The following is a 17404-nucleotide window of genomic DNA, read 5'->3' as shown; positions in this document are numbered from 1 at the left end:
CGCTATTCACAGTTTATTGTTTTAAATTCCCCCTCATATACTTATAATAACTCAACAATGCAAAGTATTTAATGCTCTTATCTTGATATAAGGCATAATTACTTAAGTATAGTCCCATATACATCACACTAGCCTTAGTCTCTTTAATAAACACACTACAACCAGCATTCAGTTTCTGAAACTTTCTGTACATTTTTCAATGTGTGGCTTCTTTTCCTGTGTCCATAGGTTGTGGCCGTGTTGTCAAGAATCCTGTCTTGTAAAACCATAATGGCCTCTCTCTGGGTGCATCCAAACTCACTTTAGCCGTCCACCAGTCATGTATTGTGCCATGCTTAATAATACTGCATATTATTCCAAAGCCTAAAGCCATCCAGCAACCCATCTGTATTTTCTGAGCTGTGGGAAAAAGATTTTAAAAGAAAGACGATGAAGTTATCAGTCATCAAAGATCATGCTTACAAGTCCCCCGTTTACAGTGAGGTATCACCAAAACATCCTAAATCTAGACTTATCACATTTGCTTGACGAAACTTAAGTCTGTATTAAATTTATTCTATTCAGATTGCTGTGTATTTTATTCAAGTTTATGTCCATAATCAAAATACAAGCCAGAACTCTCAGTTTTCAAAACAAGTCGGGGGGGGGGGGGGGGCACTCCTAATTTTTAGAAAACTTGGGCTCTGGTCTAAAATTGCAAAACTTTGATAATAAGCTTGGAATTAATTTATGTTTCGGTTCAAGTTTAGATGGCAATAATTCAGTTGCTCTATCTTAAGTAGTTTTTGCATTATTGTGTGGGATGTTAGCAAGCGGTGACAAAGCCAGCTTAAATGTTTGATGATAAGATGAGTCTGGCCTAAAATGTAATCTCTCTCCATTATTTAAAGATTTGTCGAGCCCATGTTTTGCAACTGTTTTGATTCTAATGGACATGTAGCAGAATGTAAGTCTGAACATATAATGTACAAGTATGAGAAAACACAAGACAATTTAAGTTGGTGGGGACAGTACAAGAAGGACTGATAAGGTAATATTTGTATTATCTTGCCAGGTACTAGATATTGCATAATGAAGCAAAGAACAGGGAAGGTGAGAAAACTGTCCCAATCTGAAAGTGCACATGTGTGTAGACTGTCACCAGAAAGACTTTCTAGTTGTAGTCCCTTAGTCTATAGAAATAGAACAAGAACTGTAATACTGGTGGCAATGACAAGGAAATAGGAAATAAAATGTAGCTACTCCAAATATCAGCAATTGCAGGGTGTGTGGCTTTTAGGAAACTTGAAATATCTCAAAATGCTCAATGATGACATCATGTCATCATGCAGATTCGTGAGTGGTACATGCTGAAAAGTAGAATAACCAACATGGATTAGATGGCAAGAAATGCAAAGATGTTTAAACATTTTCTAAGCTAAAAGATGACATCTGTAATGAAAAGGGTTGGAGGTGATAAACCACGCATATCTCAAAATTTGAGCCTGACAGGAAGTTATCAGACAGATTCCTCAACTGTAGGTATATTGGATATCAGATAACACCATTTTCATTCATGACCACCTTGAAATCATACGAAGTAATTCAGTGAAACTATCATGCTGATAAGGTCATACACTGAGAAGAAGTAGGTAACTTTTATCATGAAGGCTTTTTGTGTCTGACATACTGGATTTCCAAGCAGAACCAGTTTTATTTAGGAAACAACCAGACATAAAAGTTTTCCGGTGAAAATCCTATGTTGACATAACCTTCCATTCAGGAGAAGTTACAATAAGATTTTCAAGATGGCTGCTGTGGTGGCCATATTGGATGTCTGAGCAGCACCATTTTTATTTAGGACCAACTAGACCTTGGGATGAATGTGTGTACAAAGTTTTATGTGAAACTTTTTACATAGTTTAGAAGGAGTAGTGATAACAAACGTGAACTAACCAGTTCCTATGTCAATTTCATAGAGGAAAGAAGCATGTGGGAGAGTGAAAACATTAAATATTTTAAACTTCTCAAGACTGTCATCTGCCTGAGTTTTCAATTGCGTACCCTTGGAAGAAAGAATAACTTATAAAATATGGTAAGGATGGCTGGCAAAGTAGTGCATGAGTTAAGAAAACATTGCCAAAAGCAGGATATATTTGGGATTTAGACTAAAAAGTGACCATGACATGAGAATCATAGGTCCAATACCCCCCCTCCAAGAAGTCTAATTCTTACCCTTTTGCACACGCACAAGCAAAACAGCCTTTCAAAAACATCTTTTATACAGCTAGGCATCTGGTTCAACAAAATTCCAAAGCATGTGTATTTGGGTGTGTTTAGAAGTAACCACAAAAATACATTTCCAACCCCAACTTGGGTGAAAATTAAAAGAATCTCCAGGGGTTAATACATTAAAATTTCTTAATTTGCTTATATTTCAAAAATACCTTAATGGATTTTGATTATTAATTAGATAAATAAAAATGAAACTAAGACAAGTGATTATGTGAAATGCTTGCTTCCATCACTCTCACCTTGGAGTCAAGATCACACATTTTACAGCAAAGTTCTGATTGTTAGCTCAACATGCTGGCCATCTTCTTTGAACTTTTTATGTTTATGTATGTAAGTATGCATCTATGTATGTGTGTGTGTATATATATATATACACACACACACACACACCAGCTTGTTGCCAATGAATTTTCTAACCACTCTGGTGGCCTAGTGGTTAGAGTGCCCACCTCGGATGTGGGAGGGCGTGGGTTTGATCCCCGGTCGAGTCATACCAAAGACTTACAAAAATGGTACTAACAGCTGCCTCGCTTGGCGCTCAGCATTAAGTGGTTAGTATTAAGATTGGTTGGCCTGGTGTCAGGATAATGTGACTGGGTGGGACATCATGATACATGTAGCGACATGACTGAAAAATTGTTAAAGCTACGTTAAAAATCCAAATCACACACACACACACACACACACACACACACACACACACACCAATGAATTTTCTTAGCTTCATAATGATTAGTTCCAATTTTTTAAAAATCTATCAAGGGGAAACAAGCAAATTGAAAAATAAATCTGAATGCAAAACGATCTGAGACACTGTCCTCAAGATAAATATGACAGACAAACATGTTATAGAATGATCCGTCTTAGATTCAGGCCAAATATAATGAAATGTTGTCCCTATTGGAAACGTGACTGCAGTGGTTCACTAAACTGAGCTCAGCAAAATTATGGTAAAATAAGGGTTTTTATTTTTTAAATATATAAACAGCTTTTTAATTTCTTTTTATATACTTGCAAATTAAAATCTTCTAGCACTAATTAAAAAGATATCAAAACATATGTATCAAAAAGGAGACAGCTAGATAAAAGACATTGAAAAGTTAAATTTAACTAATAATTTGAGATTAATGGGTTTTATTTTTCTAACACACAAACATCTCCAATGTCAGTAAGAATTATCAAACAGGTCACTATGAAATCAATGACATGCATCAAAACATTCTCTGTCCAGCTGACCTTTTTGAGTCAGCAAGCTCAGCACATTTCATAGGACAAGAAAGCCAGCCAGGTAATTGAACAAGATTATGATCAGAGAAGAGCCCACTCAGCATCTGCTTGTGGCTAGATTAAGACCAGAAAGAAGTCATTGTTCAATATTTGTAAACTTATAAATGTTACAGTTAAAATGTAACTGTTAACAAGTTAAAACACAACTTAGCATTATGAATTGAATACAACCTCTCTAAACATTTCTTACTTGCCCACGAGCATGAACTTTAAAAATCTGAGCTTGTTGAGCTGAAATTAAGCTTGTATCTGGTGTCAGGCAAGTGGATTTTTCCAGCCTTGCTTACTACTCATACAAGTTCAGTGATGCTCTTCAACTACAAAAGACAAAAACAACAGACTTTTGTATCAGAACAAATATTTTCTGACCATTGGCAGATAAGAAAACCTGTCACTGCTAACATTTTTTTTTTTAATTTCTGAATCCTGCTTACATATCTTTAAGACATAATACCTAACTTTATGATGGAATGTGATAAATGGCAAGATTTTTAAAGAACTATTAGACCTTACTTGAGGCTCCTATGATTGCTCCCATCATGGCTCCACCGAAAGCATGGTTGAGTTCATCGCTCTTGTTGCCTCGAAGATGCGAAGCTATACATATTGTAGTACCATAGGCTGCTCCCATGGAAGCTGTGAGCAAAATGTAACTTGCACAATTTTACATTTACATATAAAGAAACATTTTCTTGCTATTTACAAGGTCTACTTGTTATGAGTCTATGCTCTTAAAGAAAGTAACAGAAAACAGTGAAAAGCAACAAGCTTTGTACAATTCAGCAAATAATTTCTTTCCCTAGAATACAAAGTGAAAATGAAAAAAATTATGGTATTGCAAATTAAATCCCAAAATATTCCTAGAATTATAGATACCAGTTCTAATAATAAAACTTCTGAATAAACTTGAGTGGAAATCCAAATAAAATCTAATACTGTTATGACCTGAATCATGTTGTTGTACCAACAGTCTTCTGCTGAAATACAGTAATATAATTCCAGGTCTGAATTCACTGTCAATCCCAGTCAATGTCTCTGTTCGAGAATATTATTACTTTATGAGTACTCTGTAGTTCCAGAGAAAATTATCACTGAATTAAATAATTTGAAGAAATAAATTCCAGCCCATATGAACTTCTGGACACAACAATAATATAAAATTGATTTGCTAGATCTTAAAGCATGAATGAATAATCTTTCCAGTAACAAGATTATATAGTAGTCTACTTGACCTCAGGTCACAATTAGCATTTCTATTAAAATAAACCATACCGAATGGAAAGTAACCTTCCAGAAAGTAAACAAAAGTAGCTACATTTGGGATTTTCATTATTCTGCACAAATTACTTACATTCATTTTAATTTTTATAGCAGAGCTGTAAAAGAAATTGTGTAAATGCTACAATAAAATGAAACCTGGTAGGCATATTTTGTGTGCATGTAGATGACCTGATTGTATTTTCAGGCCATTACAATGTTTTTGCAATTTTTTTTTGTATACGCAGGCCATTATGACAATTTTCAAAATCTACCTGAAGGAGTAAAACAAATATAGATAACCTGATTGCAGTTTCAAGCCATTTTTTCAGTTTTATGCCATTACAGTAACTTTCAGGTCTCTAGATAAGCAGCACATTCATGCACACAAATCAAATATTTACATGTGTTCAAAATGCGCAAAATAATTTTAATCACTGGGTACAAAATTATCGGTGAATTGTTTCAACCATATGCACAGTCCATGTGCTATAGCACCTTGATCAGTATACTCTGCTATCGGTTCACGTTCCAGATATTCCATGTGCATTTGAAATGATATTACAGTTCACCCTCAATATACATGTAGTAAGATTCATTATCATTTGATTCCAGATATAGTGTAAACCACTATGGATCCCATGACTGAAATCATACTAATACAAAACAAAATGGGCTGAAAGAAAAAAACATGAAGCTTAGCGTTATCTTTATTTTCTCTTGTAAAACTCAATTATTTCAAAAAGTTTTATCCTGTTATACCATGGCTTGGTAAAATGCTGTACTCAATATGTCATGGTTTTATACATATGCTGTTCTCAATATGTCATGATTTTACAACACAGTCTGCTACATAATGTGGTCAGCAGTTGTGGATCCCAACTATAGCTTTATAATTAAGGATGTCTGCACCTGATCAATGCAAGAACACTCACACAAACTCTAACTGAAACCAAACTAAATTAGTCTTAGTACCATGCTGATTGATGTATTCAAAAAGGCATGATCACTAACCAATTACATTAGTGCTCTGAATTTTCCCCAACTCTTAGATGTTTCTGAACTTTACTGAATCAATACAGCTTGCAAAACGGGTGGGGGGGGGAGGGGGAGGATAAGTGTTCTCTATGCACAAATCTAGTTAAAGCTTTTTACCCAGTGTGGTAATGTGTGTTACAAACACAAATGATCTAGTTATTGTTAACCATTCCATTAGAGACTCACCAATTGGAAAAGTCCACTTCACAAATCTCCCCAGAGCCAGCATATTCGTCAATGGCGTGCCTTTGTAGAGAGTTAAGTCGATCATAGATGCATATGCTCCTAAAATGTATAAATATATGAACAGCTTCATGAAGTGACTACTTTTTTGTTTCAAACATATATACTTACATATAAGTTGGATCCAAACTTCACAGACTCAGATTTACTGTTGCATAATGTTATGGCAGATCTGGGTCAAAAGATGCTTCCCGATAAGGTCACTAGCGGACAATATTCTGCCCATTTTACCTGGATGATGGGCAACCTGGCAGTTTCTCCTACTTGCGATCACCAAAATTTTATTTTTAACAAGCAAAGTCAAATCACAAATATGGCTACTAAGCATGATTATATATGTAATTTTCACAAAAGTATCTTGAGATTCAATGAATTTATTTCAACTCCCAATCACCATATAAAGCCAACAGTAAATCTGCCCGCTGACCACAAATATGGCAGATGATGACATCATTCGGGAACTATATATACTGTTTGCAGCTAGACTCAACTTATGTTCAGATACAGACAGTAAATATAGAAAGTAAGAATTAGATGGTCTAATTTCATGTCTCTAGCATTTTATATACATGTCTCTAAATTGTGCAGTTTCAAACAAAAGCAACTACAATGTCTTGCCATCACATATACCCCACTTTTCACGGTATATTTGAACACGCACACATGCTGTTGTTGTTGTGGGGTTTAACGCCATTTTTCAGCACACAATAGGCTATGCATGGTGGCCAGTATTGATGGAGAAAGAACCCAGGAAAGCGCTGGGAAGAACCACTGACCCACGAGTAGCTAATGGCAAGCTTTCTCACATACTCACATTGGCAAGCACACACACACACACACACAGATCCATGAGTCACGATGCAAAATGTGACATGTACCTGAAGCATCTGCATATTTTAAGTTTTGGTGTGAAAATATTTCAAAACATGTGTGAATTGGATTTTTAATGCATCTTCAACAATTTTTCAGTCATACTGCTACGATGTCTGCAGTGTGGAAGTTGATAGTAATGTCTAGCACTGGGGCATCATGTTGCAGACATATAGCATCATATCCCAGCTGTTGACACTAAACTGATCAGTCCTAATACTAACGTTTTAATGCTGAGCTCCAAGCAAGGCAGCTGTTACTATAATTTTTACAAATCTTTGGTATGACTTGGCCAGGGTTTGAACCCACGACCTGCTGCACCCAAAGCAGATGCTCTAACCAGTTAGGCCAATTTTAAAATGTAAATGTAACTGAAATTTTGGCATATTTTAGTTGTTTTTTTTAAATTTATGTTAAATGCTAATTTTCAGCAAAAGATAGGCTTTAAATGACAGCAAGAATATTTGGTGGATAACGAAGCCAGGAATATCCAGAGAAGAACCAATGACCAATGAGATGATACTGGGAAGCTTTCTCTACATTGGCTGAATGAAGACTAGAACCTATGCAGACAGAGGTCTGATGTCAATGCTCTGGAAAAGCATGCTCCTTAGACCACCCTGGGGCACCTAGTACATCTGAACTTTGATTCTTTGCTAAAGGGCTACATAGAGGCAACATAACAAAAGATTCATTAAGTTCCACTCTGCGATCCCGAGCGATATATGGTAGCAGACTGATGCATGGACACAGATGGAGGGTAACACAATGTTCCAGATGCATTATCACTAAAGATTAGTGATAATAAACTCGAAACAAAATGTATTCATGTCATACATCTTACCACTGATAACTTTAACAAATTATACATATTCTTGAACTAATAGTGTGCATAAAATACAAATATACCTAAAAAAATGCCAGAAAACTAACCCAAATGATGGATAGACAGATGGTCAAAAAATTGTCTCAAGTATATTTGTGCTGGGACTTCAAGATATCAAATCACTTCTACTTGGTATTACAGTAAAACTTGACTTGAAAGACCACTTACATGGGATATTACATTTCTTGAGAGACAAGGCCCAATATCCACTAAGCTACTGAACATGTGTTTTGGTGTGTGTGTGTGTGTGTTTCATTTTTAATGTAGTTTTAACAATTTTAGTCATATCGCTACCATGTCTGCAGTGTTGTAATTTATAGTCTAGCACTGGGGCATCATGTGGCAGACATACAGCATGATGTCCCATCCAGTCACATTATCCTGACACCAGGCCGACCAGTCCTAACACTAACCTCTTAATTGCTGGGCACTAATCAAGGCAGCTGCAGAACCATTTTGTTAAGTATTTGGTATGACTTGGCTGGGGGTCTGAACCCATGACCTCCTGCATCCAATCTAACCACTTAGGCCACTGACAGCACTTTACACTTGTTACAAAATAAACCACCTTATAGATATTGAACAGACATCTGCATCTAAATGTATACTCTTAAATCTCCTGAAATTCATTTAGTTATTGTACACTATCAAAATTTAAATTGTAGTGTGCAATGACGTTAGGGAATTTAATGAAGATGGGAAAAGATTTATAATAAATTGATTCCATCATTGTATAGTGTCACAGATAATCTCTTTTGAGAGACAGTCTACTGTATATTGAAAGACCAGGAGGGATTGTCTCTTGAAATAGGTTTTACTGTACATCTCTTTGCAAAATGCTACTCTTCAATTATGAAAACAATTTTAGTCTTTTTGGAACTGGAATATATATGTGGGACAATGTTTTCCACATTATATAAATGTTGTTAACATTTAACTTTTGTGAGCAATTTAGTTAATGCTGAAAACATGAGATATGCATACTAAATCTTTATGGAACAATCAAGTCCCTTCTCAAAAATCCAAGATATATCTTGTCAAAAATTATGCAAGTGGTTTAAGTTGAACATATTAGTTATCAATGCAATCCCACCCTTACACAATTTTCATGAAAAAAAACTAAAGTTGTTAGTGACAGGTACATAAAAAAGTGCAATAACTCCGTCAAAAATGGTAATGAAAAGACAAAACCTTTTCAAGTTACCAGTTCTACATGTATAATCCAGGCAGTTTACCTTCCAGATGGCATATATTTATAGGAACTGGTTACACAGCTAATATGGTTGCAAGAAGTGTGAGTGGATGGACAGAAAGATGAATGGAAAAGGTAATTATATGTATGGTAACTCAATGCATCTCAGTGCAGGTCCCTTATAAATTATCATCAATGAAAAACCTAGAAATTTGCAAGAAATATGTCCCCATGAAGAAGGTGTAGCTTTTAGGAAATTAGGCAAAACTACAAGCTAAAGTCATTATTCCTGAAAAAGTACCATGAACAGTACGTAATGCACTTGCCCCATATTTATTAGTCCACTATGGAGATAACTGAAACTTACTGTGCAGAAAAGACCTTTTTCTTTCACAATGACTCTGACCTCTGACCCTAATACTGACAGGCTTCTTCCTTACAGCAAGAGCAGGCTATCCACAAAGTCTGGCCCAAGTCTGTGATGTAGAACTAATTTTATTGCATGGAGATGTTCATCTTTCAGTCAGACTGACACTGAATGTTGAAAATCAAAAGGCTTCTACCTTTACCGCAAGTACAAGCCATCCGCAAAGCTAAGTCCAGGTATGTGATAAAGATGTAGTGTTATTGTGTGGAAACTATTTTTCTCCTTTCAGTCACAGTTGCTTTGACCTTTAAAATTTTCTCCCTAAATTCGAATGAGTTTATTCCTTACCCCTAGTATAAGCCACTCACAAAGATTGATACTATAGCCGTATGGAAACCAATTTTATTATTTCAGTCACATTATCCTTAACCTTTCACCTTTTGGCCTCAAATGTTACTGGTTTCGTTCTTACCCAAAAAACAAGCCATCCACAAAGGAGTAAAGGAAAACTAGAGTTATTATGTAGAATTAATTTTTCTTCATTTATGACTTTTAAGCTTTTGATCCAAAGTCTTCCTTGCCACATGTGCAAGCCATCCACAAAGTTTGGTAACTGTAGATCAGGGGGCCCTGAGTGGCCTACTGGTCTAAAGTGCTCACCATTAAGGATCACTGGCATCACACCTCTGTCTGTGTGAGTTCGAGTCTCGGAATCAGCCAATGTGGGTATGTGAGAAAGCTTGCCAGTAGCTTCTCATGGGTCAGTGGTTCTTTCCAGGGTTTTCCCTGGTTCTTCCTCCACCATTTATACTGGCTGCCATGTATAGCCTATCTTGTGCTGAAAAATGGCATTAAACCCTACAACAACAACAACAACAACTGTAGATCAGGCACATGCAACATATGGTCCACTAGCCAGATCAAGCCTGTGACCTGCTTTTATCCGCTTATTTACATCATAGTGTGCAAATTTAAAAATCTGGCCCAGGTCCTGGATGAAGTTGGACATGCCTGATGTAGATGGTGGATGAAATGTTGTGTAGAAATGAAACTGGTAACAGATGGATGTACATCATTACATAACACATTGGAGTACTTGACCTTTGTCCATGACTGAGGATAGAGTTTGGGTGCATACCTGCTCTTTGGCTTGTTAGTATGCTATAAATAGGTTGTTTACTTAGGTCTTGAGTTCCAGACCCAGTCTTGATTAAGATCTTAGAAGATTCTAAAAGCAAATTTGCTTACAGTTTGGAATAATTTTCCATTAAAATGATTTTTTTCCCCAGAAAAGTTTATTGTGACATAGGTCAAGTGAGGATGTGTACAAGTTTGAAATCAACAAGATTATTCATTCCTATCTTCATCTGCTGAAGGATCCATCCCTATTCACTGCATATCTGATGGTCCTGAAACTCTGAGCTATCACTGCGAGCAAACTAATACCATCCTCTGAGATAATATTGCTACTGAATGCAATGGTTGCATGAAACCACCAGAGTTCTATGACACACCATCACAAAAACAACTAAAAGTATAATGGATGAGCCATTTAGTACATCAAACACAGTATAGTATGCATGTGTGCACATGAACTAGTTTCATCTGACATTAAATCATTTCATCAGAACTACTGTACCATTAAAAACCAACTTCAGGCATGAATTGGTGTCCCACAAGAATAATCTCATTGAATTAAATGAACCTGAACATTACTCGTCTTATAATGAATGCAACATAAAACTGAATTCAATTTGTGTTTTCACATGACTAACTTGAAACAGACTATAGTCTATCTGATTGCATGGCATTATGTGAAATAGAAGGAGGAGTAGCTAGCTGTAACAAGATTTTTCAAGATGTCTACTTTTTCAGCTATATAGGAGGTGTGAGCAGCACTATTTACATTTTGGAACAACCAGACTGCATAACAAGACTTATTTCAAAATGAGTTTATAGCAATAACATGACTTTCAAAACTTATGCTGTGGCAGTCATATTGGATACCAGGTTTGCACCATTTTCTTACAAAACAAGACATTATAAGAGGAATTTTTCCATAATCAAGTTAATTTTCTACTTGACCTGAATCATTGATTTTTTAAAATTTCTGTCAACAACTAACACATATCTAAAATATTTTCTTTTGAGTATGTGTTAACTATTAGAATTATTATCTTGGCCTGAGTCAAGGACATGTCTAACATGTTCTTTATTATAATTATCTAGTAAACATTAGGAACCTTCTAGAAGGTTATTTCCATTAGGTAATAGGTTTATTAGACAATGCTAATTGTGACCAGAGGTCAAGTAGAGAACTATATAATCTTGTTTTTCTATAAAGTATTCATTAGTGCTTTAAGATCTGAGCTGAATCAATTGCATTATTGTTGTGTCCAGTAATTCAGTTGGGCTTGAATTTTATTTATTAAAAGTATTTATTCACTGCATATACAAAGTGCTCATTAAAAATAACTTGTTTTGAAACAGAGACTTTAATTTAGAGTGAAATTTCAAATAAGGATATATTGTTTGATTGTATAATTGTGATCCAACAAAAGAATGTTGGTACATAAACAGTACACAGGCCACCACAGAGACATCAACACTTCTAGCATTGGATTTAATTTGGATTTCCACTAAAGCTTTTTCAGAACTTGAATTATTAGGACTTGTGTCTGTGATTCTATGATTATTTGTAATTTAATTCACAATACCCTAAGTTCCTTTTTTTAAATTTTAAATCTGAATTCTAGGGAAATAAATTGTTTGTTGAATTTTACAAAGCTCTTTGCTTCTTACCCTTTTCTATTAGTTTTATTTTAACACTACCAGTATTAATAGTAAAAACCCAATGCTGATATGACCATACATTCAGGTGGAGTTGCAATAACAATATTTTAAAGATGGACATCGTGATGATGATCATTAGTGTCTGAGCAGCACCATTTTCATTTATGACCCACTAGAACAAGGAATGAACGTGTGTACAAAGATTCATGGCAATTCTACAATTAGGAGGAGCTGTGATAACAAACTAATGCTAATGAATCAACATAAAATGGATGAAAAATCATCTCATATGGTCTTCTGGTCAATGACCAGTTCAACTAGCAACATATGACAATAGTTAAATGAAAAAGAACATAAACGACAAAGAACAGAGAGAATAATAACAACAATGTAGGGGGGTAAAGGTGGGAAAGATACTGTAGTGGACGCCAAATATTACTGATGTAGTTTAAAATCAAACCCTGATCTTGTCTCACAGTTGAGTGCAAATACCACTATATTAAAAAGTCTGGCTGAGCAAGGCCTTAATACATAGATCCAGGGTCAAACTACCCGGTGAAGTGGACAACTAAGCCACAAAGAAAAAAAAAGAAAATTTTGCCTTCCTCTATTAGAAAAGTGAAAACAACTTCACAATCTGATTTTTTTAGATGTTCACTGTGAGTGAGTGAAGCTTTTGAGATGCTCGCTCGCCATAGCCAATTATTTCCAGTGTTGTTTTCGTTTAAGAAGAAGTGCAGGCATCAAGCTATCAAAAAACTGGTGTTTATTTCAAATGCACCGAGAAACTCTTGCACATTCACAGGCATGTGTTTGATAGCTGACTGACCATTAACCCTTTCCCAAGTAAGTTATAGCAGAGATGTGTTATATGTGTCTCTGGTTATAGTAACTGTCACTGACAGATTTCCACAAGTCATCATTTGATTAAAAAACCATACAAATCTGTGCTTTGAAACTTAACACATACACAGCAATTTGTGTTATAAGAATAGATTCAGTGATAAAAACAGTTTGAAACCCAGGGATCACCCTGGGCTTTGCCAATAATGCAAATTGCTGTTATTTTTCTTCAGATTCTTGGCGACAAAATATACCATCTGACGATTTTTTGCCGACAACCTTTATGGCTGTTTAATTTGTATATATACAATCATGGATTTGGAATGGCGACATCCAAAGGGACCACGGAAAGAAGCCACAAACCTGGATACTCAATGTAATGGAATCTATCAGTTATATAATAAATTCTTTGTTCATATTAACAAACCCATCTTTAATGTGCATTGTTTCATCATAATCCACTTATGCTGACATCTGGTCTGAGTAATGTATGCTGTGATGCACTCAGTCATGCTATCGGACTATACCTACAATCAACCTACCTCTGAAAATGAGAACAGAAACAGCTACAATTAATTGAACGATGCCTAATCCTTCTGGGTTTTTTTTAAATGTACCAATAAAACAGTTTTGCTGAATGAACTATTAGCCTTGAGAAAATAACTGAAAAAGAATAATATATCAACATATAAAAATGTAAATTGTTGAGATGGTTTTCGTTACAGTTATGCAACCAAAAAAGGGCAATAAATGTTTAAAATCGGAGAGCAAAGTGAAATGTTCCTACAAATATATCTGAAATTATGGATAATGAATCTATATTATATGGTATAATATAAATAAAGACAGTGTATTTAATTTAATTATTTAATATCATTTAAGTATGGACAGTAAATATTATTTAATTATCCGATATAATGTGAGTATGGACACTGAATCAAAATATCTGATGTAATGTCAATAATTATTCTCCTAGTATGAACAAACGATGTTAGGCATATATAATTTATTAATTGGTTTAACCATAATGATCTGTAGTAAAGCTCCTTCCTTTGTTGACTTTATGTTTCACTAACCAAGTGTAAAACTGTGCGAAATTCTGAACTATCCAGAGCTGGACATTTTTTGTGGCCATGTGCATTGGAGCTAAGGGAGGTAATTTTAAGCACTATGATGATCAGTAACTCCATTGCAACAGTGAAACCCTTTAAACTATCAGAGCATGTTGCTCTTGTCTTTGGTGATGCTGCTTTCCATGCACGTGACAGCAATTCAAATGTGAGGTCAACAGCTGCTGAATGTACAGCTGTTCCATTCTCACAGGTAATAATACAGAAAAAATGTTCTAAAGGATTTAACATAATGGAGCAATAGTATTATATTTACCATCTGGTTGCAAAAGCCAGTCGAAATACATTAATTTGTTGTGAGTGGCCCATATCCAGCTGAATTACAACACTGCTGTTACAACATGAATCATGTCTTCACTAAGTGGGTCTCTGCACTCATATCAGGGAGAAAAAAAAAGACAGAGAACAACTTGTTGGTCTACAAATTACCATGTCAGACAGGCCCCAAATGTAATGAAAAGAGAGACCAAACCTTAATGTAGCAGTCAAGAAACATACCTGGTTTACATATCTCAGTCAAATGCAGTGACATATGACAACAGTAAAAACTGTACAGGTCATGTAGGCATTCAACACCGATTATTTCAGTAATGTGTGTCGATTTATAGAATTTGATTTTACATATTTGTAAGTGGCAATTATTCATTTTATTTTAATCTTTGCATATCAATATTTCTTTGGAAGATCATTATTTACATGTCCCAATAAGTATATATGGCAAAGTCAATGTTTTAAATTACGTCAACATTTCTGGACAAAGTCAACCTAAAGGTGTGATCCAGTAAAACCGTAATGAACACTTTAATGTTTTAATGAAAGCTATGCATGTTGATAAACAAATTCGTACTACCCTATATTTTGACAATTAGACTTGACATGCACTTTTCGTGACCCATTTTATTACCTGGCTACCACTGCAAAAGTCCATAGCGATGGATTATTTTCATCTGGAAGTTTCTTGATTACAGTTATGGTGCAGAGCATTAAAAAAAGACCAGGACTGAATGGACTTTGGATAAACAAAATTAGTATCATATTTTTAAACAACAATTTATAATTTAAAATGAATGCGCTTACAGTCTGACCTGTATGACATCATAGGAGTCTGACGTTTTATGAATAAGTACAGAGAAATCCCTGACAACATGAAATCACCTTATCGGTAATATAAATGAACACAAGGAGTGCAAGCGTGACCACAACGCTCTGCTCGATTCGATTTTCTGACGCGTCTTTTATCGCTTCAGTATCGCAAGAAGACTGAAAAACTACACATATACATTCAAAAGACAGTGACGTACCAACGCATAACTCTCGGATGACCATCACATGAATCCAAACCGGCGAATAACCTTTATTTTCACCATTACGGTCACAAACCCTTTCTATTAGAAGCCATGTTGTCAGAGATTTCGACGTACTGTATTGATAAAACGTCCGACTCTTGTGATGACATTTACTATACGTCCAGACCAGCTATTTAATTAGTGATTTCGTATATGAAAATTTAAAGCAACACGAAACAGTACGAACGTGCATACTACACTGTTTCATATAAATAGCTGATCGATTCTGTGATATCCATGTCGCAGGTCACCACTTCGTGAAATTGAAGTGTTCTAATAACAGGTTTATCGCAAAACACAACTGACATATTTACCGATGATAGCTCCTGTAGCTGTCAAACGCGCAGCTTTGTAGAGGCATTGTTCTCCATCATGCACGAGATATGGATTGTATATAAGGACACTGTACAAGCTTTTTCGCTTCTCAAATTCTTCTCGTTTTTGTCGCCCGATCTCTCCTTCTGATGCCATTTTGTGAATCTGCTCTACCTAGTGCAGTAAACGCTTATCAATTTACATTACCAAAATCTTATTACTGAAGCGTCTAAAAAATTCGGTGTATCCCAAATGACCTTGACGATCAACCAGCGACCGCACTATCGCTCGGTCATTTCCGTCAAATCGAGATGTTAGAGTCTTTATCCAAGACTGGTCTCCTGACGAGCTTTTGCAAAAATGGAGGACAGTAGTATAGTGGGCCACTGTAGCCGCAATGGGAATTAACATTACAGACCCCCTCTAGCAATTATAGCCTCAATGGGAATTAGCATTACAGACCCCTCTGGGCATGTATAGCCTTGTGAAGTGGCAAATTTTATGTCGATCTAACAAGAATACATTAGTTGAGACCAGATAACTAATAATTAGATTTATGGAGACAAGCGCGTATCATATCACCATACTACGGTAATGTCCTTTAGAGGGAGAATTTCGTTCCTAATTAAACATTTGTTTCTACAGCAGCCAGGCGGATTATTAAGGACAAGGAAAACTTCATTTTCATGGTAAAGTTGTCACAATTGAGAGAACGCAGAAACTCTGTTACTCAAACTACCAGGTCAAGCTGACCCTGACTTTGGCACCTCTGGAAAAAGGCGGCAGAGATATTTGATTCTGATTGGTTACATTAAATAAGGGGCGTGTTTCCCACACAAAATTCTCTAGGTTTTTTAAACCGCTCCATCGAAATTCTAATTAGTCTAAGCTTTTCCTATAAGAGGAAACCCAAAAAGTAGGACTCCGAGGATTTGCAAGAAATTCTCGTAAAAAGGAACTGTTGTCCTAAAAAGGGGACTATTGTCGAAAGGAACCGACGAACTAATTTGCCGATTAGAGGGAGGAACGTTGAAAGCAAAGGTAGTGTGACAATTCCATGTAATTTGTTGATGCCATATATAAAGCTTTGCTGAAGTTATGTACTTGTAGTTGCATGAATCTTTTTTCTACATTCGTGTAATAATTTGCTTTATGAAGTATAACTGTGTTGAGTTTATGCATAGGATGTCGTATATTAATCTTCTTTAGATAAGTTTGACGAACCGTTTGAATTTGTCGTCTTGTTTACATAAGAATTATGTTCTAAGAATTTAATACATTACATTAGTTAATATGATTACGAGAATCCGTGTGAATTCGCCGAATTTAGAAGATTTCACGTATGATTAAGAATAAGTGTGTATTGACTCAAATGATCTAGTAATTGATTGATGTGATGTATCCTATTTATTCGCTGTGTAAATTGAGGCTGGCTCAGAACCCCAGGCCTCGCGTATGTGTTAGTGTGTAAGGTCAAGGCGTAACGAATTAGCCATTTGACTAACTAGGGTCATTATAGGACATGTGGAGTCGATTGATAACCTTAGCGTCTGTTTAGCACTG

General features: G+C 35.6%; 1 protein-coding gene across 1 annotated transcript; it reads right to left on the bottom strand.

The window, feature by feature from the left end:
* Positions 1–16107, bottom strand: LOC149807818 (NADH dehydrogenase [ubiquinone] 1 alpha subcomplex subunit 11-like). Its single transcript, XM_089970951.1, has 4 exons — positions 15841–16107; positions 6043–6141; positions 4075–4197; positions 1–399 (listed from the first exon to the last, which is right to left on the bottom strand). Exons 1-4 carry the CDS (start codon positions 15995–15997, stop codon positions 197–199), a joined length of 582 nt encoding a protein of 193 aa, XP_089827077.1. The 5' UTR covers positions 15998–16107; the 3' UTR covers positions 1–196.
* Positions 16108–17404: the final 1297 nt, after the last annotated feature.

Source organism: Sinohyriopsis cumingii, chromosome 1, assembly GCF_028554795.1.
Source record: "Sinohyriopsis cumingii isolate HCF-2022 chromosome 1, ASM2855479v2, whole genome shotgun sequence".
Lineage (NCBI taxonomy): Eukaryota > Metazoa > Mollusca > Bivalvia > Unionida > Unionidae > Sinohyriopsis > Sinohyriopsis cumingii.
Note: the sequence above shows the minus strand (reverse complement) of the source record. Positions and strands in the feature narration are given on the sequence as shown.